This window comes from Nuphar pumila, chromosome 5, assembly GCF_984573655.1.
Source record: "Nuphar pumila chromosome 5, dmNupPumi1.hap1.1, whole genome shotgun sequence".
Taxonomy (NCBI): domain Eukaryota; kingdom Viridiplantae; phylum Streptophyta; class Magnoliopsida; order Nymphaeales; family Nymphaeaceae; genus Nuphar; species Nuphar pumila.
In genome coordinates, this window is record NC_143253.1 from 49,577,364 (window position 1) to 49,604,274 (window position 26,911).

A 26,911-nucleotide genomic window follows, 5' to 3' on the forward strand; every position below is an offset into this window, starting at 1 on the left:
TGGTGGCCGTAATGGTTGAGGAAGAGGGGCTTGGTCGTTTTAATACCTTAAAAATTTTTCAAAATTTTGGTGCTAGAGATAATCAAGGGCATCCCAACGTGATAAAAGCGATAGTCAGGTGGTCTGTCAATTTTGTGGTTGCAAGAATCACACAACTCGTATGTGTTATGATATTTCTATGGCATTTTCAGCTATAGCCCTAAATAGTATGCACGATAGTTCTTGGTACCCAAATACAAGTTCTACCCATCACGACAACTATAGCCCTAAATAGTGTGACAATCAAAATATTCTTAGCAAGTCTGGGTACCATGGAAGAGAGGGAGTCGTCATTGGCAATGGTGCAAACTTGCCAATAACAAGCATAGGTAACATTTCTCTGCCCTCTAATGGAAATCAATTTGATCTTTTGGGTGTTTTACATGTTCTTAGCATTAGGAAAAATTTATTATCTATTGCCAAATTTACTCGAGATAATAATTGCATTTTGGAGTTCAATGTTTACAGTTTTTCTGTTAAAGATTAGAGGAACGAGACTACTCTCCTAAGAGGAGGACTGTACCCATGGTCGTCCCATCATTAAGACGAAAAGAAGAATAATTTAGGAGCTGTTTTGGGTGAAGCTAGTTTTCCAGGTTTTCTCGTAAGTTTTATAAGGATGTTTGGCACTGTCGTTTGGGGCATGTTAATTCAAGAACCTTAAACTTGCTTGAACAAAATAAATTAATTGCATGTGGCAGTGATTTTTTAAATTCATGTGATGATCAATTATGTTCTAGTAGTGTTGTGAACACGATTCACAAGCTTCCTTTTGAAAAAGCAAATTTCTCTGCCTGTTCTCCTTTAGAAGTTGTCCATGCTGACCTATGGGGGCCGACCTCTCCTTCACGAGAATATGTTTATTATTTACTATTGGTTGACAATTATTCCAGGTTCTCTTAGGTCTTTTCTTTGCATAGAAAGTCTGATGCTTTGTCATGCTTTGAAAATTTCCAAACCATAGCTGAGAATCAACTTGAAAGAAAAATAAAAAAATTTCATAGTGATGGTGGTGGAGAATTTGTTAGTGGTGCCTTTTTAGAATTTTTGAATAAGCATGAAATAAAAAGGTGCTTGACTTGTTTGCACACACCTCAGCAAAATGGGATTGTTGAGAGAAAACATCGACATGTTCGAGAGACATGTATTAGTCTTTTGATATATGCTTTCTTAAATCATAAGTTTTGGGTTGATGCTTTTCACACTGCTGTTTACTTGATAAATCGTCTCCATGGTCCAAACTTGAGTGAAAAATCTCCATATGAACGGTTGTTGAATCGTGTCCCTGGTGATCATCTTAAAATTTTTAGATGGGCATGCTACCCTTATTTAAAACCTTATGCAAATTCAAAATTGCTGCCAATATCCAAAGCCTGCATTTTTATAGGACATGACATCAATTATAAAGGCTATGTTTGCTATAACCTTGTGACATGTAAAATCTCTATTTCCAGACATGTTATATTTGATGAGTCAAAATACCCTGTTGTAGACAATTTTTCTTGGATCCAGGAACAAAACACAACCCAATTACCATTAGAAAGTCATATCAGTGTCCTACATGAAATTCTCACAAGTGTCGAACTTCCTATTGCCTTATCACCGAACCCTAGTCATGTTCTATCGCAAGAACTTGAGTTCTAAGATGAAGTCCAAGAAAACTGTGAGTCCTCATCCCAGTTCTCTAAGAGAGTCTCATGTCATTCCCAGTCCTGTCCCTAGCACTGAACTTCTTTTGTGGTCGATATCTCTAACCAAGGTCCTGTTTGTAATGACCTCAACTGACCCTCGTAAAAATATTGGATTTTTTTTAAACAATTGCAGAAATAAACCCAAGGATTTGGGGCCTCACAGATTTAATATACCAACCACAATCTAAACTGGGCATTGAATCAACAAAGAATAAATCAAACATTATTAATAAATAAATAATGTTAAATAAACTGAGACAGTAAAATTGTCTATGACATAAATGAGCCACTCTGTCAGAGAACCCAAAAACCAGTCACACAAGGCTCGTAGTCTCCCGTCAGCCAATCGAAACATCATTGAGCATCTGAGTCTATAAAACAATTTTATGAAAATGGGTAAGAACCAAAGTTCTTTGTACGAATTCTTCTAAAATTCCATACAGTAAAGAAATAACATAAACCAAATTCATGCATAAATTTTAGAGAAATATCACAATAACAATTACCATAACCAACTTATTACTCAAGCATTAACAATATATCATGCAATAACAAATATCATGCGAAACAGAATAAGCATGAACACATGAACTATTGTTGAATAGTAAATATGCAATAATTCAATACATATGCATGAATAACTTATTAAGTTATTTATCAGAGTTGTTTTTACATCCATGTCCCTATTAAATACACACAAATTTAGTTTTCACTTTTCTTTAAACCTGCGGATACTCAAAACTGACACAAATTCCTGAAGTCCAAGTTAGTTTCTCAACTGTATCTTAACACACAATTTGTATTTTATTACTGGATTTTACACTTGTTCCTCGACCGATATCAATAATCTTCACCTTTCATCGGAACATTAGGAATCCTCACCTAATGCCGGGACATCAATAAAAATCCTGAACCATTGACGCCACTTTTTTGGTATACCAAAACTACAGTTGAGTCAACAACACTACCCCCAGACAAAATGACTGAAATCTTCTTAAAACCGTGGCCGAGAGGTGAACCACCACATCAGGTTCAGGGGCACAATCGCACACAGAGTTTTAGTATCTTCATGGTCCCCCATGACCGCTATCCAAGACTTCCACACTATAAAAGAGAGATATTAAGGAAAAAATTAATTACATTGTTTGGTCTCTTTTACCTTTTAAACAAATTTCAAGTTTTTTATACAAGAATCGTTTTGCAAATCCATATGCAAAACTAACTTTGGGCCCTGACCCACACAATTTAACAATGCAATTAATTTTGGAAAACTAATAATTTTCAGAAATAATTTTGTAATGCATAAATAAAATCAACAATAAGTGGAACAACACATGCTCTTGGCTTACACGACCTGTAGTGGTTCACATCTGACCACCAATACATCTCAAAAGTGATTTATGCATTTTTTGCTAAATTTTAGTGAACATGCAACACACACCTTGTTTCAGAATATGTTCACAATACACATTCATTATCATGATCAATTTCATAAACACCCAAACATGCATATGATCATATTTATGCAAACATCAAAATAAACTTCAGATTCATGAGTATGATATACATATTTGCAACATGTCATTCGACTGTATAAGCAAGCATAACCAAATCAAAACATATAATCAGATACATAATCCTGCAGTCAACATGAACGTGGGCTTGAACATGACAAAACTGTTCAAATTTACATAGCATGAGACTTGGCAAAACAGGCTAGCTTTACGTATCTCTAGGACTTAGCAAATCTGAGTAGATTCACACACAAGTGAAATTCTGCAAGTTTGATCGGATTGCATGCACTCTATCCATCGACAAATCTGGTCAGATTGCACGTACACGACACAATTAGCAAATTTGATCGGATTGCTCACACACAACACATTGGCAAATCTGATCAGATTGCGCACACATTTGTTAAATCTGATCAGATTGCTCACTCGCAACACACTAGCGAATCTGATTAGATTGCAAACAGAACACTGCCAATATAATCAAATTGCTCACACCCAACATAACAGCAGTCTGATCAGATTGCACTTGCTCAACATATTGACAGTCTGATAAGATTACACATGCAATACACATCGGCAGTCTGATAAGATTACGCATGCAATACACATCGACAATTTGATCAGATTGCACATGGAATACACATCGGCAATCTGATAAGATTGTACATGCAATTCACATATCCGACAGTCTGATCAGATTGCATATGTACACACATTAGTAGTTTGATCAGATTGCACATGCAATTCGCATATTGTTAGTCTAATTAGATTTAGGGGTGGCAATCGTGTCGGGTTGGCGGGTCAGCATACCTCAACCCGAACCCGACCCGTTTATTAAACGGGTCGGCTGTGGCAAACACGAACCCGACCCGTTTAATAAACGGGTAACCCGACACGACCCGCCAACCCATTTAATAAATGGGTTGGGTCGGGTAAACGGGTTCTCAGGTTGGCGGGTCGACGGGTCGGGTTGGCGGGTTGACCCACCCGCCTAACCTGTTTATTAAACGGGTCAGCCGGGTTGGCGGGTTGGCATACCCCTAACACGAACCTGACTCGTTTAATAAACGGGTTAGGCGGGTCGACCCGTTTATTAAACAGGTTTGTTTTTTCCAAACCCGAACCCGCCTAAGAGGCGGGTTGGCGGGTCGTGTCAGGTTTTGCCACCCCTAATTAGATTGCACATGTACACACATCAGCATTTTGATCAAAATGCACAGGTACACGCATCACATAGTGCAGATCTGATCAGATTGCACACATGCAACCTAGTGGCAGATCTGATCAGATTGCACTCACGTAACATAGTGCAGATCTGATCACAACATCGAAAATAATATATCGGCAAATCTAAAAACAACATAAAAAATAACATATCGGCAGATCTAAAAATAAGAGTATAAAAAATAATATATTGGTAGATCTAAAAAAAACACCATAAAAGATAACATATCAGTAGCTCTAAAACGCACATCGACAGTCTGATAAAAATGCACAGGTACACACATCACATAGTGCAGATCTGATCAGATTGCACACATGCAACCCAGTGGCAGATCTGATCATATTGCACTCACGTAACATAGTGCAGATCTGATCACAACATCGAAAATAATATATCGGCAAATCTAAAAACAACATAAAAAATAACATATTGACAGATCTAAAAATAACAGTATAAAAAATAACATATTGGTAGATCTAAAAAAAACACCATAAAAGATAGCATATCAGTAGATCTAAAACACACATCGATAGTCTGATCAAAATGCACAAGTACACACATCACATAGTGCAGATCTGATCAGATTGCACACATGCAACCCAGTGGTATCATATTGGCAGATTTGTTAAGACTGCTCATAAAAACACATCGGCAGATCTGATCAGACTGCATCAAACACATATCGACAGATCTGTTTAAACTAAACAAACATAATATATTGGCAGATCTGACCAGGTTTGCTTATATGCCGAAATTGACAACTCTGATCATATCAAATATGATCCAATCAAATTTTTTTTTCGAACATGAACAAAAATCATCAAATCAAGAAAAATCGATATTTATGAGAACCAAAAACCATGATATTTCAGAGCTTAATATTCTAGGGAAATCGAGACCTCAAGAAATACTCATATATATATATATATATTAATCAGATTTCCCTTCTCCATCTAAACTTATACATAAAATTTAGTTTACACGTATTTCTTCCAATACAAACTTAGAGAGAAACCCGTACCTTAATCGTAGCATAGAAAAGATTGCAAAATCAATAGATGTGTGGTGAAAACAAATTTTTCTTCTTCCATTTTCCTTTCTTTCTTCTCTTCTCTTTTCTCTCTCTTTTTTTTTAACTAGATCTTATCTAGAAGGGGGTGACGTCCCCTCTAGATGGCATAGCATAAGTAGAGTTCTACATCATGTAGAACTCTACATTATCCTTTTTATTAATTATTTTATTTTATTTATTTATTATTTTAATTATTAATATAATATTCTGGAAATATTCCAGAGGGTGTCGCCCCCCTTTGGAAGTCTCCCTATAGTAGAGTTCTACTCCAGGTAGAACTCTGCCTACCCAATTTAAATTTTAAATTGACTACGGATGGATTTTGGATCCAAATTGAGATCCAAGATCCAGATCCATATGAATCTTACCTAGACCAGATCCTAGTTAATATGGGTCCTTGACTGGGTCCAGATCCATATTAACTTGGATCAAACAGAGCGGATCCAATCTAATCTAATCTAGAAAAAGGTAAAAATAGAGGCGGGTCATTTTTGAAAATGCGATTTTCGGGCCAATTGTAACCCGATTTCAGAAAAACAAGTTACCAACGTGCTTCGAATTTCGCTTGAATTTAACTTGAATTTCACTCGAATTTAAAGGTTAAAAATGATTTTTTTTTCAAATAATAATTGGCTCATCTTGGTCAGTGGGCTCTAGGCCACGCCCAGACCCAACTGACATCACCTATTTTTAAATATATTTTTCATGATTTTATCATTTTAATTAAATATATAATTAAAAATTCATTTTTTTCGAATGTAAAAATCATGGAAAAGAATACGCAATATTACACTGTTAGAACCCACAATATGATAATCAGATCTCAAGATGGGACGTTGAAACCATGGTTGCCAGTTGAGGAAGCGGGAGCGGGAAGCGATACGGGAAGCGGGAGCGGAAAGCGAGGCACTTTCAAAATTTTAGGAAGCGGGGAAGCGTGGGACCACTTAGGAGCGATTCGGGAAGTGTCTCGGAAGCGACATAGGAAGCGTCTCGGAAGCGAGGGGGAAGCGAAAAAAATAAAAATAAAAAATAAAAAAAATTTGAAAAAAACAGGGGAAGCGTGGGGGAAGCGAGGGGGAAGCGTGGGGGAAGCGAGGGGGGAGCGCGCTTCCCATTAAAGGGAAGTGCGTCCCCCATTAAAGAGAAACACGTCCCCCATTAAAGGGAAGCGCGCTTCCCAAAAAAGGGGGACGCGCTTCCCAAAAAAGGGGGACGCGCTTCCCAAAAAAGGGGGACGCTTCCCCCCACGCTTCGGAAGCGCGACGTTCCGCGCTTCCGAAGCGCGCTTCGGGGAAGCGCGCTTCCCCTTTTAGCTAGGCGCTTCCGGTAACTTTGGTTGAAACCAAGAATGTTCACACCCATGAAATATCCCATTCACCGCAGTCTTTTGAGTGAGGTGTTATAAGAACTTGAGTTCCAAGCTGAAGTCCAAGAAAACATGAGTTCTGATCCCAGTTTTCTAAGAGTCTCATGCCATTCTTAGTCCTATCCCTAGTTCTGAACTGTGGTCGATGTCTCTAACCAAGGTCATGTTAGAACCCACCATATGATAGTCAGATCTCAAGATGGGATGTTGAAACCAAGACTGTTCACAACCATGAAATATCCCATTCATCTTGGTCTTTTGAGTGAGGTGTTACAAGAAGAGAATGAACCATATGACTTTAGTCAAGCAATACAATATCTAAAATGGCAGTGCGCTATCAAAGAAGAAATTGGAGCTTTACATAAAAATTACATTTGGACTTTAGTACATCATTTGTCTGCCCATAACCTAGTTGGTTGTAAATAGATCTATAAAATAAAACGCCATGTTGATGGATCTATTGCTAGGTATAAAGTTTGACTAGTGGCCAAGGGGTACAATCAATAAGAGGGTATAAATTATTTTGAAACTTTTAGTCCTTTAATCAAACTTACTTCTGTTAGAACGGTCCTCTCCATTGTTGTGAGTTGTGGGTGTTAGATACATCAATTGAATGTTAACAATGCCTTCCTACATGGTTTTCTAAAAGAAGAGGTTTTTATGATACAACCACTAGGATTTGAGGACAAGCATCACCTTGAGTATGTGTGTAAGCTCAATTGAGCACTATTAAGTTTAAAACAGGCCCCCACGTGCATGGTTTGAACGGTTGAAGGTGTATCTAGAGAAACTGAAATTTATGGAGTTCGACATATGAATAGGATAAAAATATTCATCTTGATATATGTTGACATTATTGTTACAAAGAGTTCCTATCAAGAAGTCAAAAATATTATTAAAACTTTTGTTCAAGAATTCTCAATCAAAGATTTGGGTCAGTTGCACTATTTTTTGGGCATTGAAGTTATCCAAGAGTCATCAAGATTCGTCCTAACTCAAAAGAAGTATATTATGAACCTTCTAATAAAATCGAGTATGGTTGATTGTAAATCAGTTGCCACTCTTGCTGCTGCAAATATTTCTCTTTCGAAATACTCTGGGGAACCTATGGATAATTCTATGCAGTACAAAAGCATAGTGGGTGCCCTGCAATATGCCATATTTACTCGGCCTGATATTGCTTACTCAGTCAACGAGGCATGCCAGTTTATGCATGAGCCCAAGATGGACAATTGGACTCATGTCAAACGTATATTGATATATCTTAAAGGGTCTCTTAACTATGATCTGCACATTAAATAATCTAACAATCTTGGACTTTCATGATTCTCTAATGCTGATTGGGCAGGATGCCCAGATGATCGAAAATCTACTAGTGGATATCTTACTTGGGCCAAATTTGCTTTCTTGGAGTTTATCTAAAGAACACATTGTTGCTCGTTCAAAAACAAAAGCTGCATATAAAGCTATAACAAGGGCAATTTCTAAGGTAATGTGGCTTAAACAACTCTTGAAAGACCTAGGATGTGACTCGCCTGAGGTCCATGTTTGAAGCCCTTTCGTTATGCAAGGTTGAGGGAAAGACTTGGTTGGGAGTATGCAAACGTTAAATATTCGTTTTTGCTTTTCGAAACAACAAATATTATGAGTTTTAAAATTTTGCATGTGAAATTCCCTTTTTCTTTAAAGACTTGGCGCATATGCGCAAATCTGTGTCTTTAAATGCAAGCGTAATGCAAAGTAGGCAAGAGTATGTAAAACTGCGTACCTTACGAAGTCATATATATGTATATATGATACATATATATCAAAGCATAAGCCTGTGCACATTTCAGCGTGGCGACAATGTAAATGACATAAAGTTAGACTCGATGTGCGAAACCACACATCGAGCTAAATAAATTGTGTAAGCAATGCACGATGTACGAAACCATATATCGGCTAAATAAATTGCGTAAACAGTGCATGATGTACGAAATCGTACATCAGCAAAGTAAATTGCGTAAGCAGTAGCCTGTGCACGTAACAGCGTGATGACAAAGTTGTAAAGCCCATTAAAAAAATATGAACCTGGGTCGGATCCGAATCTGACATGGATCCAAACCCGGGTCGTTTTCACCCTCACGTGCCTTTAAATAGGCATGCGGGGGGGGGGGGAGGGTTTCCTCATTCACAGAAACCCTCCCCCGCCTCTTCTCTCTCCCCGACGTTCGAAACCCCACCTCTCCCACATCTCTCTCTCTCTCTCTCCCTCTCACCCTCGCCCGACCCTCTCTGTCCCTCTCTCTCACCTCACCCGACTCCTCTCCTGCGACCCTTTCCTTTTTCGGCAAGTCTCCAGCGAGCTCCCGTCCGGCAGACCCCCTTTCGCAGGTAACACCTTTCTCCCTTTGCATTTTTTTTTTCTTCTTCTTCTTTGTTTTCTTCTCTTTTAACAGTAGGACGACACGGGTTTTGCCCCTACCGCCTGCTACTTCTGGCCGGCAGGGGCAAAGCCCCTGTCGCCTTTGCATTTTCGGTCGGCAGGGGCAAAGTCCCTCCCCCACCTCGCTGTCTCCTTTTTTGCAGTGGAGGGGACAAGCCCCTCCTTGCAACCTGTGATGAAACAATCGGTAGGGGCCTTTGGCCCCTGCCTCATACTTTCTGGCAGGTCGGCAGGGGCTTTGTCCCTGCTGCCTAGCTATTTACCGGTAGGCAGGGGCAAGCCCGTGCCCCCTCCCTATTTCTCCTTTTCGCAATGGAGGGGCCAAGCTCTCTCCCTGCTGTTTTTTAGGGGCCCAGAGTCGGGCTTGGCCTAACCACTGAGCCCACCTCTCGCCCCTGGTCGCTGCAGGCAGGGTCGGGTTCAGCCAGGGTTGCCAACCCTTTTGCCCCACCCCCTGTGTGTTTTCTCTTCGTATTTATATGCATTTACTTACGTTTCATCTTTTGCAGCTCACACGATGGATCCTGCTCGCACCCCGTGGCCCAAGCTCTTCGTTACTTACTCATGAAGGCAAGCACAACCCCGAGACTCAAGGTAGGGGAAAGTTGCGCAATGGACTTTGGATGAACTGAACTAAGTTAAAGCACTTAAAATGCGAATTAAAAAAAAAAAAAAAAATATATATATATATATATATATATATATATATATATATATATATATATATATATATATATATATATATATATATATATATATATATATATATATATATATATAAGTAAGCCTTTTAACTCAAGGATGCAGTTTTGCGATCCTTGTCCTTTTCTGCTTTCTGTCATTTACTTTTGCCGCCATGCTTTAGTGCACATTCTAATTTCCTTTACGCATTTATTTAGCTTGATATGCAGTTTCGCGTATCAAGCATCGCTTTCTGTCATTTACTTTTGCCGCCACGCTTTAGTGCACAGGCTAATTTTCTTTACGCATTTATTTAGCTTGATACGCGATTTCGCGTATCAAGCATCACTTTCTGTCATTTACTTTCACCGCCGCACTTAAGTGCACATGCTATTTGCTTTTCCGTATTTACCTGCTTACGCATTTGTTTAGCCGAGGTACGATTTCGTACCTAGTGTATTGCTTACGCATTCTTGCCCTCAATGCGCATCTTCACACTTTAAGGATTGATTGCACCTTGTTGTCGCACTGCATTGTGCACGAACTTGCATTTCCTTGCTAACTTACAATATGGAGCATATCCTGTTTTGCTCATTTATTTTAAAATGACACGAGTCGCACTAATGCATTTTGGGTTTCAAAAAGGGATTCCTCACGAGAATGCATCTCTAAATGCGTACCTTTGATTTGCAGGTTTTGAAAGTCTTTTTTATTGCAAAATTGCAACCAAGTCCCAAATCGACGCATTTGGGAGAAGTGTTTTTACTACCTATGTTTGTGTATCCGATATGACTCGGATTACCCCGATTTAGGGGCACAAACAAGTGTTTGGGCGGGATTTTATTGAGAAACCCGTATCCTGTTTTTCTAAACTAGTATCAGGTCATGTGCTGCATACAAATACTATGATAAACATATGAGAGATCAATGGCAATCTCATACCGGGTAAATAGCATAATTGTTGCACTTCAGTTCTGAAAGATAAATCATGTCAAAGAGTTTTTGCATTACATTGCATCTTTGCAAATCTTGGTGTTGGGGTTTTCTTTTGAGAAACCTATACTTGCTTCCGTCGTAATGTACTCATAAACATGCGTGTCATGTCTGTACTACGATGATCGGATGAGACAGTCATGTGACCTCGAATTGTGCTAATGGCACAATGCTGTAATAACATAAATAGTGATAAATCGCCTTCACAGGCAAGATGCTTGTGTTAGAACCAGAGCATGACAAATGTAAACTAAAATGATTACCTCGTTTCTTTCACAACACATTAACGTTGTTTTTTTTCTTTTAGAAAATCATACCTCTCTCATCGTAGTCGTACTTTTAGACAGGTACGGTATGTTTGTACTACAATGAGTTGGATGAGAGGTTTATGGTAACCTCACAACATGTAAAGGCACAATGATGAAATGAAAATCATATAAATGGTGATGATTCGCCTTCACAGGCAAGATGCTCGAGTGGGATAAAAGACCAGAGCATGTAGAATGAGTCTTCAGTTAAATAACACCTGATGCACCCATTCGACCCGCTGTTTTCTGTTAAGAGAGAGGATAAGATGGTACAAAAACTTCGATGGACAAGTTGTTAACAACCACCCCTCGGGCAATGACTCAGTGTCCTTAGTCATCAGAGTTAGGGGACGGGACTATAAAAAATTATCCTAGGTGGTAGATCCCATGGACTTTTGCAGAAGTTGGATGCATCCTTTGAACGAGTGACCTTTTGGGGAATTCTCTTTCGATCACCAACCGTCCCCTTAGGAGCAGACTCAACTAGCTATTCGGGGTATTTAAAAACACATGACATAATAGACCCCCAAAGTAGTCTCAGTTGTTTCTATGATTCGTGCCTTGCGTGTACCCGCAGACTAGCTAAGTATCAAAACAAAAATTATCCTGCTCATGCTTCTTGTTTGTTGCGTACTATTGTTAATTCCTGCTTATACTAGTTGAAGCATTTTACTTGTACTGATGAACTGCTTATATAGTCTTTCACTTGCATAAACTGCTAAGCATGATGGAATTAAATGCATGTGCTTAATTCTGCTTTCTACTGTCTGTTGTGCACTTACTAGTTTTTCGTGAAACTGACATTTTTTATGGGTACAGGTGAGGACTAGTTACGAGATAGGCAATGATGCGATTGCAAGACTGTTCGAGATCCCACTGTTTCTGCTAACAGCTCGCGTCCTGAACGTTTTGGTTTTTGGCAAGGGTTTCCTCGAGAAATCCAAAATTTATATAACTTAAAGTTATTTCTAATACAATGGCTTATTAAAATGTTTGCAAGTTATATGTGTTTGAAAATGTGGATTTTTACGCTAACACACCCAAGATTGTCAACTTGCCTTTCGTCTTTCAAAAAAAATAAAAATCGTTTTCGCTAATTTTCTAAACAAAACTCCGATAAGAAAAGAATTTTCCAGTCTTTTGAACTTTTTAGAAAGGTTTATAAGTTTGAAATTTTGGGGCATTACAAAAGTAAATGACATAAAGTCAGACTTGATGTTATATATATATATATATATATATATATATATATATATATATATATAGTTTCAAAAATTGTTCGTGTTGCACATTTTATGAGAAAAAGGTATATTTACGAAACCATTGAAGTTTTATGACCAAAATTATGTATGTGCGCAAAAAGTTTCGAAACTTTCCATACGCAAGAATTCCAATATGTTTCAAATGAAAATACGTATATGTTCAAGTTTACAAACATATTTCGACGAGTGTATTTCAGAATTTTATGAAGAAATGCATGTATGTGGTTCATGCTTTCTAATATGCATATTTTTGAATTATTATGCAATCATATTTGTCTTAAAGCCTGCATATGAATGAAAGACCAAATTTTGATGCATGAGTACTGTTAAAATGTACACTCAAAATCAATATTGTAAGTATAAATATATATACTTATATACATAGAGATACGTATACATATATTATATGTATACATATCTCTATATATAAGTATATATATTTATACATTTTTCTCCCTTTTTTACCCGAAAGGGTATTTTTGTCATTTTACATTTTGCGCATATTCCATTTGGAATATGCTGTAATTTTTCCATTATTTTTGTAATTCTTTTAATTTTTATTTTTTTCTTTTTTGCACTCTCAAAAAGTGCATTGGGGGTCTCCCCAATAGAGTCGTTGGGGAGCCCCCAACGGTCACAATTGTGACCGTTGGGAGCTGTGACCGTTGGGGGCTCCCCAACGACTCCTTTGGGGAGCCCCCTCTTGCCTCCTTCCTTCTTGTATAAATAGGTGTGTTCCCCCTTTGTATTTTTCTAAGCTTGAGAGACTCAAGCATTTGCTTTTTATGAAGTACATGCATTATTGCATGTTTATTATTTATACGCTTTTTGCGTATTTTGTTCAAGTGTTGTGAGAGTGCTTTTGTGCACTTCTTTTTCAAAGTATTTGTGCGTATATGCGTATTGTCTCTTCGTAGACAATTTCACATGGTATCAGAGCTCGATTGGTGATCAAGGATCGTGGGATTCTTCTTTTTTCAAGTGCCTCGAAAACCGTGCCTTCGGATTCTTAGAAGTAGAAGTGGTGGATCTCGCTTCTCAAATATTTTAGAAGGATCTTGTGCAAGCTAGAAGTTGAAGCATTGTGTTGGTACGCCTCCCTCTCCTTTTCTTTTTTCCATAATGAGTGAAAAATAGTCTCACTTCGCGCTTGGCTTCAAGTTGAATGGGTCCAACTACCATATTTGGGCCGGGAACATGGAGGCTCACATAAAAGGTAAAGGATTATGGGGTTATGTGCAAGGTTCAATTCCGGAACCGGAACCCAAAATAACCATGATGGACGGAAATGAAATCAAGATTCTTGAGGGAGAAGAAAGGATCAAAGCTCTTGAAGAATACTCCAAGAAGCACGACGAATGGGAAATGAAGAACTTTAAGATTCTTTCTTGGTTCTTCGCATCCGTCGAAAGAAAGATTAATGCCAACATTATCAAGTTCAAGAAAGCATCGGAAGCTTGGCATTATCTCGAAAAAATGTATACATCAAGAGATCTTTCCCATAAGTATTACCTTCAAAAGAAGGCTCTCTCCCTTACTCAAGGTGAAATGTCCATTAGAGAATATTATGCCGACCTCTCCTCCATTTGGGATGAGCTTTCTATGCTTGAACCAAAATGGAGTGGAGAGGCAATTGAACTCCGCCACAAGCAACTTGAAGAAGATCGGTTCTTCAACTTTTTGAATGGGTTAAGACCGGAATTTGAGCAAATAAGGTCATCTCTTCTATCCTCATTTACCCCTCCATCTCTTGAAGATGTTCTCACCAAATTAAGTGGTGAGGAAACTCGTATGAGTTTATGTAAACAAGGACCAAATGTTCTTGTGGTTCCTTGTAATCATGAAGAAAACAATGAGGTTAATGCCGTATCAAGACCCGAAAATAATGTAAAGACCTATCGTCCTCCTCATTTTAAATTCCAAAATCAAGGAGGAGATGGTGGACAAAGAGGAAAGAGGGACTATAGCAAGACTATTTGTCACTTTTGTAAGAAACCGGGGCATATCAAGCCCGTATGTCCCAAATGGAAGAAACTTCTAGCTATGGCCACCACCGGTGTACCACAAAAGGAAGAGGCCTCATCAAGTGGGTCACTCTCCTTGAATCAAATTGTGGAGGCTCTTCAACCTCTTCTCAAGGGAGCTACATCCGGCGCCGCCGTGTCTACCTCTTCCATTCCAGGTAAAGTCTCTTGGCTTTTGGACTCAGGTGCATCTTTTCATATGTCCCCAAACATGTTTTCACTTTCCGATTTTTCAAAACATGCTTCTCCATCTTTTGTTTCCACTGCGGATGGAACCGCTCTTGAAATTAAAGGAATAGGTAATTTTGAAACTCAAGATTTTTTCATTCAAAAAATTAGATTTATACCTAAACTTAACTTAAACCTTCTCTCTGTTTCTCAACTCTCGGACCATGGCTGCGATATTAAATTTTCATATGACAAATGTTTAATACAGGATCGCCGGTCCGGGAAATTGATTGGGGAAGGCTTTAGAAAAGGAGACTTATACTATATGAAATCTCTCCAAGTTCCAAAATCTTTTTGTAATGTTGCCCGGATTAAAGATATAAACATATGGCACAAAAGACTTGGTCATCCTAATGTCACCAAGTTATCTTATCTACATTTTGCAAAGGATCTATGTAAAAGTTCTTTTTCCTGTAATGATTGTATTCTCGGAAAAATGCAAAGTTTACCTTTTGAGCAAAGAACTATGTTCTCATCTAAAACCTTCGAAATTGTTCATTCCGATGTTTGGGGACCCGCACCTGTTGTCTCAAAAGGAGGCTTCTCTTACTATGTTATCTTTGTGGATGATTTCTCTAGGTATTCATGGATATATTTCCTAAAATACAAACATGAAGTTTTTTCATGTTTTAAAACCTTCCACTCAATGATTAAGAATCAATTCAATAGTAATATAAAGTTTTTTAGAAGTGATTCTGGAGGAGAATATCTATCCAACCAATTTAAAACATATCTTGAGGATCACAGAATTATTCACCAAAGGTCTTGTCCTAAAACCCCTCAACAGAATGGTTTGGCCGAAAGAAAACATAGGCACATCATTGAGACCACTAGGACCCTGCTTATTTCTCAAAACATTCCTAAAAACTTTTGGGCTGAAGCAACCCTCGCTGCTGTTTATCTGATAAATCGCTTACCCTCTAGGATATTAGGAAAAATATCCCCTTTTGAGATCTTATATAAACTTGAACCTGATTATAATAGGTTACGTGTTTTTGGGTGTAAATGTTTTATACTTACGGATAAAAACGACAAGCTCTCTCCCAAAGCTATCCCCTGCGCCTTTCTTGGGTATTCCGAAACTCAAAAAGGGTTTCGTTGCTATGATCTTCGAGATGATAAGTTATATGTTTCTAGAAATGTAACGTTTTTAGAAAATGAGAGTGGATTTGAAAAAAATGTTTCTCAACAAGAAAATTTTGATTACTCATTCCTTTTTGATTTATTGGCTAGTAACGATGATGTATCTAGTGATGATGATGTATCATCAAACCACGATGAGGATGGTAATGTTGAAGAACATAACCCTCTCAATGATCAAGAAAACAGGATTTCAAGTGATCCGATAACCTACTCCCGTAGAAACCAAGACACCTTTAGAAGTGCCATTGACCAATATAGTGAGCTTGTTCCTACTCTCGATCACCGAAGATCTGAGAGAAATAGGAGACCGCCAACTCGGTTTGTCTCTTTTGATTCTTTTTCACCCCGGTATAGGGCTTGTCTTAGTGCCATTCATTCTTATTTTGAGCCAAGGAATTTTGAAGAAGCTAAAAAATGTATAGAATGACAAGAAGCCATGCAAAATGAACTTAGTGCTCTAAAAAGGGCTGAAACTTGGGATTTCCAAACTCTACCAATGGGAAAGAAAACTATAGGTTGTCGATGGGTTTTTAAAGTTAAAACTAAAAGCGACGGATCCCTCGAAAGGTATAAAGCTCGCTTAGTTGCTAAAGGGTATGAGCAAGAGTATGGAATTGATTATGAAGAAACTTTTGCTCCTGTAGCCCGAATGGTTACAGTTAGATGTCTCATTACTATTGCATCTATTAAAAATTGGAACATTTTTCAAATGGATGTGAAAAATGCTTTTTTAAATGGTGATCTTAACGAAGAAGTATATATGGATGCCCCACCAGGCATGAAGATTCCTGAAAATAAAGTTCTTCGTCTTCGAAAGGCTCTTTATGGATTGAAACAGGCTCCCAAAGCCTGGTATGATGGATTTACCAGTGTAATGTTGGAAAATGGTTTCTTCTCATGCTATACTGACACTGCTCTATTTACTAAGAAATCTAAAGCAGGGATTGTCATATTATTGCTCTATGTTGATGATATGTTAATTACAGGTGATGATGTTCAAGGAGTCAAGGGTATTAAGTCCGTCTTGACTTCAAAATTTGAGATGTCAGACTTGGGTTTTCTGACATATTTTTTTGGAATTGAGGTTGCTTATTCGCAACGTGGTTATTTTTTATCTCAGTCTAAACTTGCTTGTGAGATTATTGACAGATCCGGGATTTCTGATGACAAAGTATGCGAAACTCCTGAAGTTGTGGGAGCAAAAATGAAAATTGACGATGGTGTTCCTTTAACCGATCCTACCCCTTACAGGCAGCTGGTAGGTTCGTTAATGTATCTTAGTATTACTAGACCTGACTTATCACATGCTATACACATCGCCAGTCAGTTTCAGCACGCTCCCACAACCGTTCATATGAGTGCTGTTCTTCGCATCGTCAGATACTTGAAGGGCACAATAAATAAAGGAGTATTTCTATCTTCTTCTTCTGATTTAAAATTACTTGCTTATACTGACTCAGATTGGGGAGGTGACCCTAGTAACCGTCACTCCACCACTGGTTTTTGTGTTTTCCTAGGTGAATCTTTGATTTCATGGCGGTGTAAAAAGCAACAGAAAGTCTCTTTGTCATCCACTGAAGCCGAATACAGAGCCATGGCATCCACTACCATGGAAATTGTATGGATTCGACAACTTTTGGAAGATATGGGAGTACCTATCCGAGAACCAACAAAGCTGTGCTGTGACAATAAAAGTGCAATCTATATTGCCAAAAATCACACCTTTCACGAGCGAACAAAGCATATAGAGATGGACTGCCATTATGTCAGAGAAGAATACTTGAAGAAGGTCATTGATCTACCATACGTGACGTCTGAGTATCAACTTGCGGACTTCTTCACAAAAGCTCTTTGTTCGCCTAGATTTCATTTCCTTCTGGACAAACTTGCGGTTATCACACCGTAAGTTTGAGGGGGGGTGTTAAAATGTACACTCAAAATCAATATTGTAAGTATAAATATATATACTTATATACATAGAGATACGTATACATATATTATATGTATACGTATCTCTATATATAAGTATATATATTTATACATTTTCTCCCTTTTTTACCCAAAAGGGTATTTTTGTCATTTTACATTTTGCGCATATTCCATTTGGAATATGCTGTAATTTTTCCATTATTTTTGTAATTCTTTTAATTTTTCTTTTTTTCTTTTTTGCACTCTTAAAAAGTGCATTGGGGGTCTCCCCAATAGAGTCGTTGGGGAGCCCCCAACGGTCACAATTGTGACCGTTGGGAGCTCCCCAACGACTCCTTTGGGGAGCCCCCTCTTGCCTCCTTCCTTCTTGTATAAATAGGGGTGTTCCCCCTTTGTATTTTTCCAAGCTTGAGAGACTCAAGCATTTGCTTTTTATGAAGTACATGCATTATTGCATGTTTATTATTTATACGCTTTTGGTGTATTTTGTTCAAGTGTTGTGAGAGTGCTTTTGTGCACTTCTTTTTCAAAGTATTTGTGCGTATATGCGTATTGTCTCTTCGTAGACAATTTCACAAGTACAACAAAGATTTACGATACATGTTAGCATGCTCATGACATGATGTTTGATGAAATGAATATTGAATGATGCATGATTTGCATAATGTTTATGATAAAGAACGTGTAATGCAATTATTGTTTTACGAAGGCTCGAGCCTAAATGGGTGGCTCTCGGCCTTATGCACGGTCAATTGGATCGATATGTGTTAAGTACCCCAGATGAGTGGCTGAGAACCTTATGATGGGTTAATTGAAACCATACATGCTTGAAAATATGTAAATTATGCATGTACGTTAAGAGAATTAAATTAAATGATAAAAAATGTATATGTTAATTCTCTTGTAGCTTTTAATGAGAGGGTAAGTGGTACATTAGGCTCTGTGGGATATTGTTAAGCACGAAGGGTTGCTTCCCTAGCCACGGAGATAAGGGATAGCTGCCACTAGTGTCGTGGGGTGGTAGTGAGATTGTTTCAGCTAAAATAAATTCTGATATATTAGGTTGTGGATGGTGGGAGCTCTCTCTCGACACTGTCGTTCGACACCTAGAACCAGAAAAGATGAGCAAGGCTATGGTAATAAGTTACCAATTGATTGAATGTACCCCCTGGATCATGCCTCTAATTCGAATATTGTTTGTGTTGTACCTACAAAGTATTGTGAAAGATAAAAAAAAAATGTATTGTGCATGTAGTGAAGCATGTCATGCATCATCTAAGAAAGCAAAACATAATTGAAAGAAATATGAGTTATCTATGCTTATTGTGAACGTTCTCTTGCACATGTAAGTCATGCATGAATTGAATGATCACGCATGAGTATGATTATTGCATATGATATTAAATTGTACATTTAAGTTATTGATTGTACTGTTAATTGTTATTTATGTGAAAAAAATGTCATTTCATGTACGCTTGTTCCTATGCAAGTATGTTCTGTTATTGTATTCTTACCGGGGGCTTGTAGATGTTGACTGACCCCCTACAAATTATAGGTATTTAATTGTTGTAGTAGCGTAGTAGGAAGTTGTAGCGGCGTCGAGAGCCAATCATCTTCCTTTCCCAAGAACTGGAGTTTTGAGTACTTGTACTAATTTTGTAAAAACCTTATGGTTCATTTTGGAATGAAAATACTTTGATTTTGATCTGAATCATTTATAAGTGTTATCCTGTCTTATTGTTATCGATAGATTCTGTAACCTGCCCAAGGTTTTTAACCAGAATAAAAAAGGTTGTCTTTTCGCTGCCATAAAAAAATGTTTTACGCATTTTTTCAGGTTATAAATCTTGAGGAATTACATCTAAAGATTGCACCGTGCAGGATCTCCAGTCAGGGAAGCTGATTGGGCAAGGCCACAAGAAAGGTGATCTTTATTTTATGGATTTTTTGTCCCTTCCACCCAAGTCATACTTAAATTATGTAAAAGACAAAAGTATTGATACTTGGCATAAGAGACTTGGGCATCTTAGTTTTTCGAATATGTATCTCTTTCCTTTTTTGGAAAATATTTGTAATGAAAAAAATATGTTTTGTAAAGATTGCATTTGTGAAAAAATAAAAGCTATTCTTTTTTCCCAAAGATCTTTCATTTTTACTCGTCCTTTTGAATTAATGCATTCAGTCGTATGGAGCCCTTTACCGGTCATATCGAAAGGGGAATACTCCTATTATGTTATTTTTGTTGATGATTTTACTAGATACACATGGTTTTACTTTCTAAATCTTAAATCTGATGTGTTCTCTTTTTTAAGGAATTCTATATGATGATTCAAAATCAATTTCTTAGTAATATATCTATTCTTAGGTCCGATTCAAGAGGAGAATATATGTCAAATGACTTTCAAAATTACTTGAAACAAAATGACATTTGTCATCAAAGGTTTTCTCCTAGAACACCTCAACAAAATGGGTTAGCGGAAATAAAACATAGACATATAGTAGAAACTACTAGGACTCTTCTCATTTTTAGGGATATTCCAAAAAGTTTTTGGGCCAAAGCCGTTTTAACTTTAATTTACTTAATAAATAGAATACCTTAATTCTCTTTACAAAATATATCTTCATTTATGAAACTTTTAAAAATGACTCCCGATTTTAAAAGACTAAGAATCTTTGGTTGTAAGTGCTATATGCTTATTTATAAAAATGATAAACTACCTCTAAAAGCTATTGAGTGTGTTTTCTTGGGATATGGAAAAAATAATAAAGGGTATAGATGTTTTGATTCAAAGAACAACAAACTTTATGTTTTTAAAGATGTCACTTTCCTAGAAAATGCAAATGGATTTGATAAAGGAACTAAAGAAGAAGTTGAGTACATTTTTATTTGATCTCTTACTAAGACATGGTGACTTTAATTCTATTGATGCTTTGGATTCTTGTTTAAAGGATGATTCTAGTAATGAACATCCGGTTGTTGATGATTTATGTCATCAAAATGAAAGTTCAATTGATGATGCATCCAATAATATACATGTTTATACTCGACATGGACAAGATGATCATCCATGTGCCCTTGGCAAGTTCTCTCAAAACATACCCTTAGAGGAATCTCAACTTAGGAGATCTAATCAAATTTCTAATGCTCTCATTAGATTTATATCCGATGATTCTTTTTCTCCCAATTTTATAGCATATTTAATAACTATTCACTCTTATCATGAACCATCTCATTATAAAGATGCCAAACAATTTCCTCATTGGAATGAAACAATGAAAATAAAGCTTAATGCCCTTAGAAAAGCCAACACTTGGGAAATAGTTGATCTTCCTCTAAACAAGAAACCTATAGGATCTAGATGGGTGTTTAAAGTCAAAACAAAAAATGATGGGTCTCTAGAAAGGTATAAAGCAAGATTAGTTGCAAAAGGATATGCTCAAGAATATGAAATAGATTATGAGAAAACCTTTGCTCATGTTGCTAGGATGACTAGTGTTAGAACCTTAATTGCCATTGCCTCTATCCAACAATGGCCAATTTATCAATTAGACGTGAAGAATGTCTTTTTAAATAGAGAACTGTGTGAGAAAGTTTACATGGATCCCCCTCCAAGGGTTAATAGTAATTATAAAATTTTGAAGCTCAAAAAGACCTTGTATGGTCTTAAACAAGCCCCTAAGGCTTGATATGATAAATTTAGTAATGTTTTAATTGGTTTGAGATTCATCTCTTGTTATACTGACACTGCTCTTTTTATCAAGAAAATATGTACTAAGATTATGATACTTCTTCTATATGTGGATGATATTATCATTATAAGAAATGACAAAGAAGGGGTTATTGAAATTAAATGTTTTAAAGAAAAATTTTGATATGTCTTACTTGGGGTTTTTAAAATATTTTTTAGGAATTGAGGTTGCCTACTCACCCCGCGGATATATTCTCTCTCATATGAAATTGACTACTAACATATGTGCTAGGCGATGAGTTTTTTGATGAAAAAAAGGTGGAGACCCCATAAGTCATAAATGTCAAATTAAGACTTGAAGATGGTGTATTCCTCGAAGATCCTACTCCATATCGTCAATTGATTGGATTTCTCACCTACCTTTCTATCACCCAACTTGATATCACTCATGTGGTCCATGCAACAAGTCATTTTCAGCATCACCTACCACATTGCACATAGGTGCAGTTATGAGGAATGCTCGATACATTAAAAACACAATCTCAAAAGGGCTTTTCTTATCCTTCTCTTTATCAACCCAAATGATAGAATCTCAACTATTGGTTTTTGTGTTTTCTTAGACGATTCCTTAATTTCTTGGAAGCGTTGTCTTCAACTGAGGCAGAATATCGAGTAATGACTACAACTACAATGGAGCTGGTATGGCTAAGGACTCTTCTCCAAGACATGGGGGTTTCCATCTCCACACCTTCGAAGATGTGTTGTGACAACAAAAATGTAATTTACATTACAAGTAACCACATCTTTCATGAAAGAACAAAGCACATTGAAATGGACTGTCACTATATACATGATGAACATTTAAAAGGAACTATTGAGTTGTCGTACGTCACATCGGAGTACCATCTTGAAAATTTTTTCACCAAAGCTCTCCCTATACCTCGGTTTATTTTTTGCCTTGACAAACTTTTGGTGATCTCGCTGTAATTTTGAGGGAGGGTGTTAAAATATATGTTAAATGTATATATATATATATACATCTATATATATATGTTATTGTATACATATATATATATATATATATATATTAAAAAATATATGTATTACTTTTATAATTTGTCATAACCCACAAGAGTATTTTTGTCTTTTTATCATATGTAATTAGAATAGTCCACTAGTGACTATTTTGTATTTTTCTTTCTTATATTATCTTTTTTCTTTTATTCTATCGACCAAAGGCTTTTTGGTCTCTACATAGAGTCGTTGGGTAGCTCCCAATGGCTCTATGGGACCCTTGGTCTCCTTTAGTGTATCAATAGAGGGTGTTAGCCCCTCTTTTCTTTAACACTTTTTAGCATTTGATAAATCCATTATAATTTATTTTATGTGTTCTTGATTGTGTTCTTATGCTTGACACTTTGTGGTTCTTTGTTTCTTAATCATTAGTGGATTCATTATTGTGTGGTTGAGATCTCTCTATAGCCTCTTGTGTTATCTCTTGTGAGCTTGTATTTCATTACACACAACCTGCTGAGCGATGTTCTGTCCTTTTGGTTGAATGTGTTAAGAGCTATGTCACACGGACTCGGCTCCAAGGTCGCCGCACTCGCGTCGACACGCACCGACACGGGTGCGGACACGGGTGCGGCTCGGACTCGGTCAACCCGACCCTGGGTGTGGTCAACGCACCCAGGGTCATTTTGGTCCATTTTTTGGAAAAAAATTTTTTTTTTTGAATTTTTTTTTTGAAATTTTCTGGGCTACAGCTGTAAGGAAAAAAACCCATCACAACTAAAAAACCTGTACACTTTCAAGTTTTAAGTACAGAATGGGCACAACTCAAGTTTTTGTGGTTTTTTCCTGTATGAAGAAAGTGAATTATTACAGTGTATGAAGAAAGTGCCCAAAAGTGAATTATTCCTGTATGAAGAAAGTGTACAGAATGCCTTCACAACTCATCACCTGTCCCCTAATGGGCACAACTTTGACCGAGTCTTATATATATATATATATATATATATATATATATATATATATATATATATATATATATATATATATATATATATATATTTAATATATATATAGCCGAGTCCCCGTGTCCAAAATTTTTGAAATTGCGCCGCACCCGTGTCGCACCCGCACCCGCACCCGCACCCATGTGACATAGGTTAAGAGGCAAGGCTGTGATTTATGTGCCCAAACCCTAACTCCACATGTCTCTACCTCCCTCCAAGTTAAATTGAGTATACATTTTGCTGTAGGACAAAAATGGTGCTTTAAATTTGTTGAAAAATTAGCTTAAACATATACTCAATCACAAGGAATTTGCTTGGAGGCATTCATATAAGTGCTATCTTTAAAGCAACAATTGCCCCTCTAAGATCGATTATTCGGTGTAATAAAGTTGACTGCAACATTGCTTTCAGGATACAACTAAGCCACACCTTTTAAACATGACCCCAACTTGTACTTTGGAATCCGCCTACCACAACACATCACCTTTGAATAGCTTTAGATAGGAAAAGTGAGGGCTGAGACACGAGAATGAAAGGATGATTATCTCACAAAAGAATCTAGTACATATAAGCTTACGTTCAATGGTAAAGAATAAGAGTCAAACGGTCACAAATAAATGTTCAATTATCACAAATAAATGTGTAACACTTATATCCAATGGGCAATGGCTAGTGGCTAACATCCAAAAACAGCTAACTCAATTAAGTATTCAACAGTCATATAACAACTATCTCATTTAAATGTCTAACGGTCAATAATCAATTCTTCTAACATCCAATTTGGAAAAGTGTAGAAAGTCAAAGTCAAAGTCGAATCAAGCATGACCATGAGCTTAGCCTAGCTAGGTGGCTTGTTCAAAGTTAAGTCAAGAGTTTCAGCTAGGTGAATGCATAATTTTGAGACATAAATCCAACATTTCTTACCAGATTTTAAGCTATCATTAGTTGTAATATCTGGATATGAATCTCGTATTGTTCATGATGATGCACCATCTATTGCTGGTTCTCAGTTGTGTCATTCTTCCAGTATTCTTTGGGTTGTTAATTGATGAATGAACTTCATATATTTACATATGCATCCTAGTGTTTTTTCTATACTTTGCATTAATATTAGTCCTTGTTTTCATTTTTGGCATTGAATGCTGTGGTTGCATTTAATTAGCCCCACACTATTTACCCATGAACACAGTTGAATCTCCGATTCCTCTTTGAGCTTTGAATTGACATGCATTTGCTTTTCTGCATTGTTTATCTTGAACCTGGTGATTGGTCCTTGATTTGTATGTTTGATGAGTTTTAGATAAGCTAGACCAGGTTCTTGCTGGTTTGGGCTTCTAGCATTTGTAATTTTTTTTTTGCTTGATATTTTGTAGCCTGAGTCTAAGGATGGGCATGAAACTCTTACTCCAGCTGGAGGCTCCGAGTTAAACCCTGCAGATTTAAAAGAGTTGCAAGGGAGTCTTCAGCAAGGTGATCTGTATGCTGACCGGGAAATTAAAATTAGAAGACGTCCACTAACTGGTCCTCCATTACATTATGTGGGTCCTTTTGAATTCCGCTTGCAGAATGAGGGTAATACTCCTAGGAACATTTTGGAGGAGATCATCTGGAACAAGGACATAGAAGTCTCCCGGGCATGTCTTTCAGGCTGTTTATGCAATGAAGTTCAATTGGTTTGTTTGTCTGTATGGTAATTATTATATTCTCTTTCCAGTTAAAGGAGCGTAGGCCTTTGTTCACTTTAAAAAAGGCTCTTGAGAATGCACCACCTCCTAGAGATTTCATTGGAGCCCTCAAGGCATCCCATCTGCGTACAGGGTTGCCAGCTTTAATAGCTGAAGTGAAGAAGGCATCTCCTAGCCGTGGAGTGCTGCGAGAGGATTTTGACCCGGTAAATTTTGTGATAGTTGTTTTTTGACTGTTTGAATCTCTTGCACTTCATATATTTCATGCAACTTAGACAAGATAATATTGAAATGTGCTCCCTTTTCCATTGCAGATGCCATTTGTCAAAGAATTTGAATCATATTTTATGGCATCCTTTGAAATTGTTCCTGTTATGAGACTCCAGTATTTTCTTATTAGGATAAAACAATGATTAACTAATAGAGATGGTTTAAATTCAGTGGGCTAATTTGATTTTGAATGTTCAACTTCAGGTGGCTTATTCCTAAAGAAATCTTGATGACTGTAACTAATAAGATTTTTTCGTATCTTACGATATGATACAATCCCCAATTGTTTTGGGATGAAGGCGTAGTTGTTGTTGTTGTTGTTACGATATGATACAATACGGTACGATACACCCATATCACCAGCCCTTCTGATACAATAATTACAATATTGATTAAAAGAACTAAGGAAAAATTAAAAAAGATAAGGAAGAACAGGTTTCAACTGTACTTTTCCTATGAAAGTAGAAAAAACCGATAAAAAAGCTTTTAAATAAAAGAAGCAAAAATATTAGAAAAATATATTCTTAAAACAAATAACATAAAGAATTTTTTTTACAATATTGTGATATTTATGTTTACAATGATATTTTCAAAGTACCACGATATTTTGGAGTTTTTATCAGCTACTTTCAAAAGCCTGATAATAGCGTGATATTTTCAAAATGTTGGCAATATTTACTATTTGATTTAGGATCATATTACTTTCTTGGCTTTGATATTTGTGATAATAAAAAAGGAGTTATTATAGGATGTTGATATGCTTTGGATAGCCCCCATGAGTGAACTCAGTTTAGCTAAAGGTTAAGGTTGGCACCTGATCCAATGAGAGCCTATACCCAGCCTTGTAAATAACACAGCAGAGTTTGGCCTGAGGTTCAAATTTTCTTTAATAGGTTTGGCCTGCTCCCAAACAGGTTGACTGACTTTAAGTTGAAGGCCTCAACATGATTCAACCAAGCCTAGGCATATGCTGAGCACCTAGTATATTGTGTAATGAAGTATGCAGAAAACAAATACAAAGTGCGTAATCACTAATACAAGTCCAATAAAGGACAATACTAAAGCACATGCACTACACAATAAGTGCAAATACAAGACTTCAAAGAGTCAAAGAAGAACACAAGATAAAAAATGTAGTCTTTATTGATCACCAAAATGCTTAAGAGAAGCATTTAATTCAAGAGAGGGGTTAAGCCCATATTTATACACATTAGAGGGCAATGGGCTCTATCGGAGAGCTCCCAATCGAGTCGTTGGGAGCTCCCAACGGTCATAGATATGACCATTGGGTAGCTCCCAACGACTCTATGGTCTTTTGACCATAGAGCCCATGCTCAATTCAACAA

The 26,911-nt window shown here is 37.1% G+C and overlaps 1 protein-coding gene across 1 annotated transcript in view; it reads left to right on the plus strand.

Moving 5' to 3' along the window:
• Nucleotides 1-26,911, plus strand: part of LOC149837555 (indole-3-glycerol phosphate synthase, chloroplastic-like) — a 53,787-nt gene that overhangs the window by 14,566 nt on the left and 12,310 nt on the right. The window contains exons 2-3 of the mRNA XM_090006118.1: nt 24,984-25,244; nt 25,325-25,501. Of these exons, the coding sequence (XP_089862244.1) occupies nt 24,984-25,244; nt 25,325-25,501 (438 nt within the window). The remainder of the gene's footprint in view (nt 1-24,983; nt 25,245-25,324; nt 25,502-26,911) is intronic.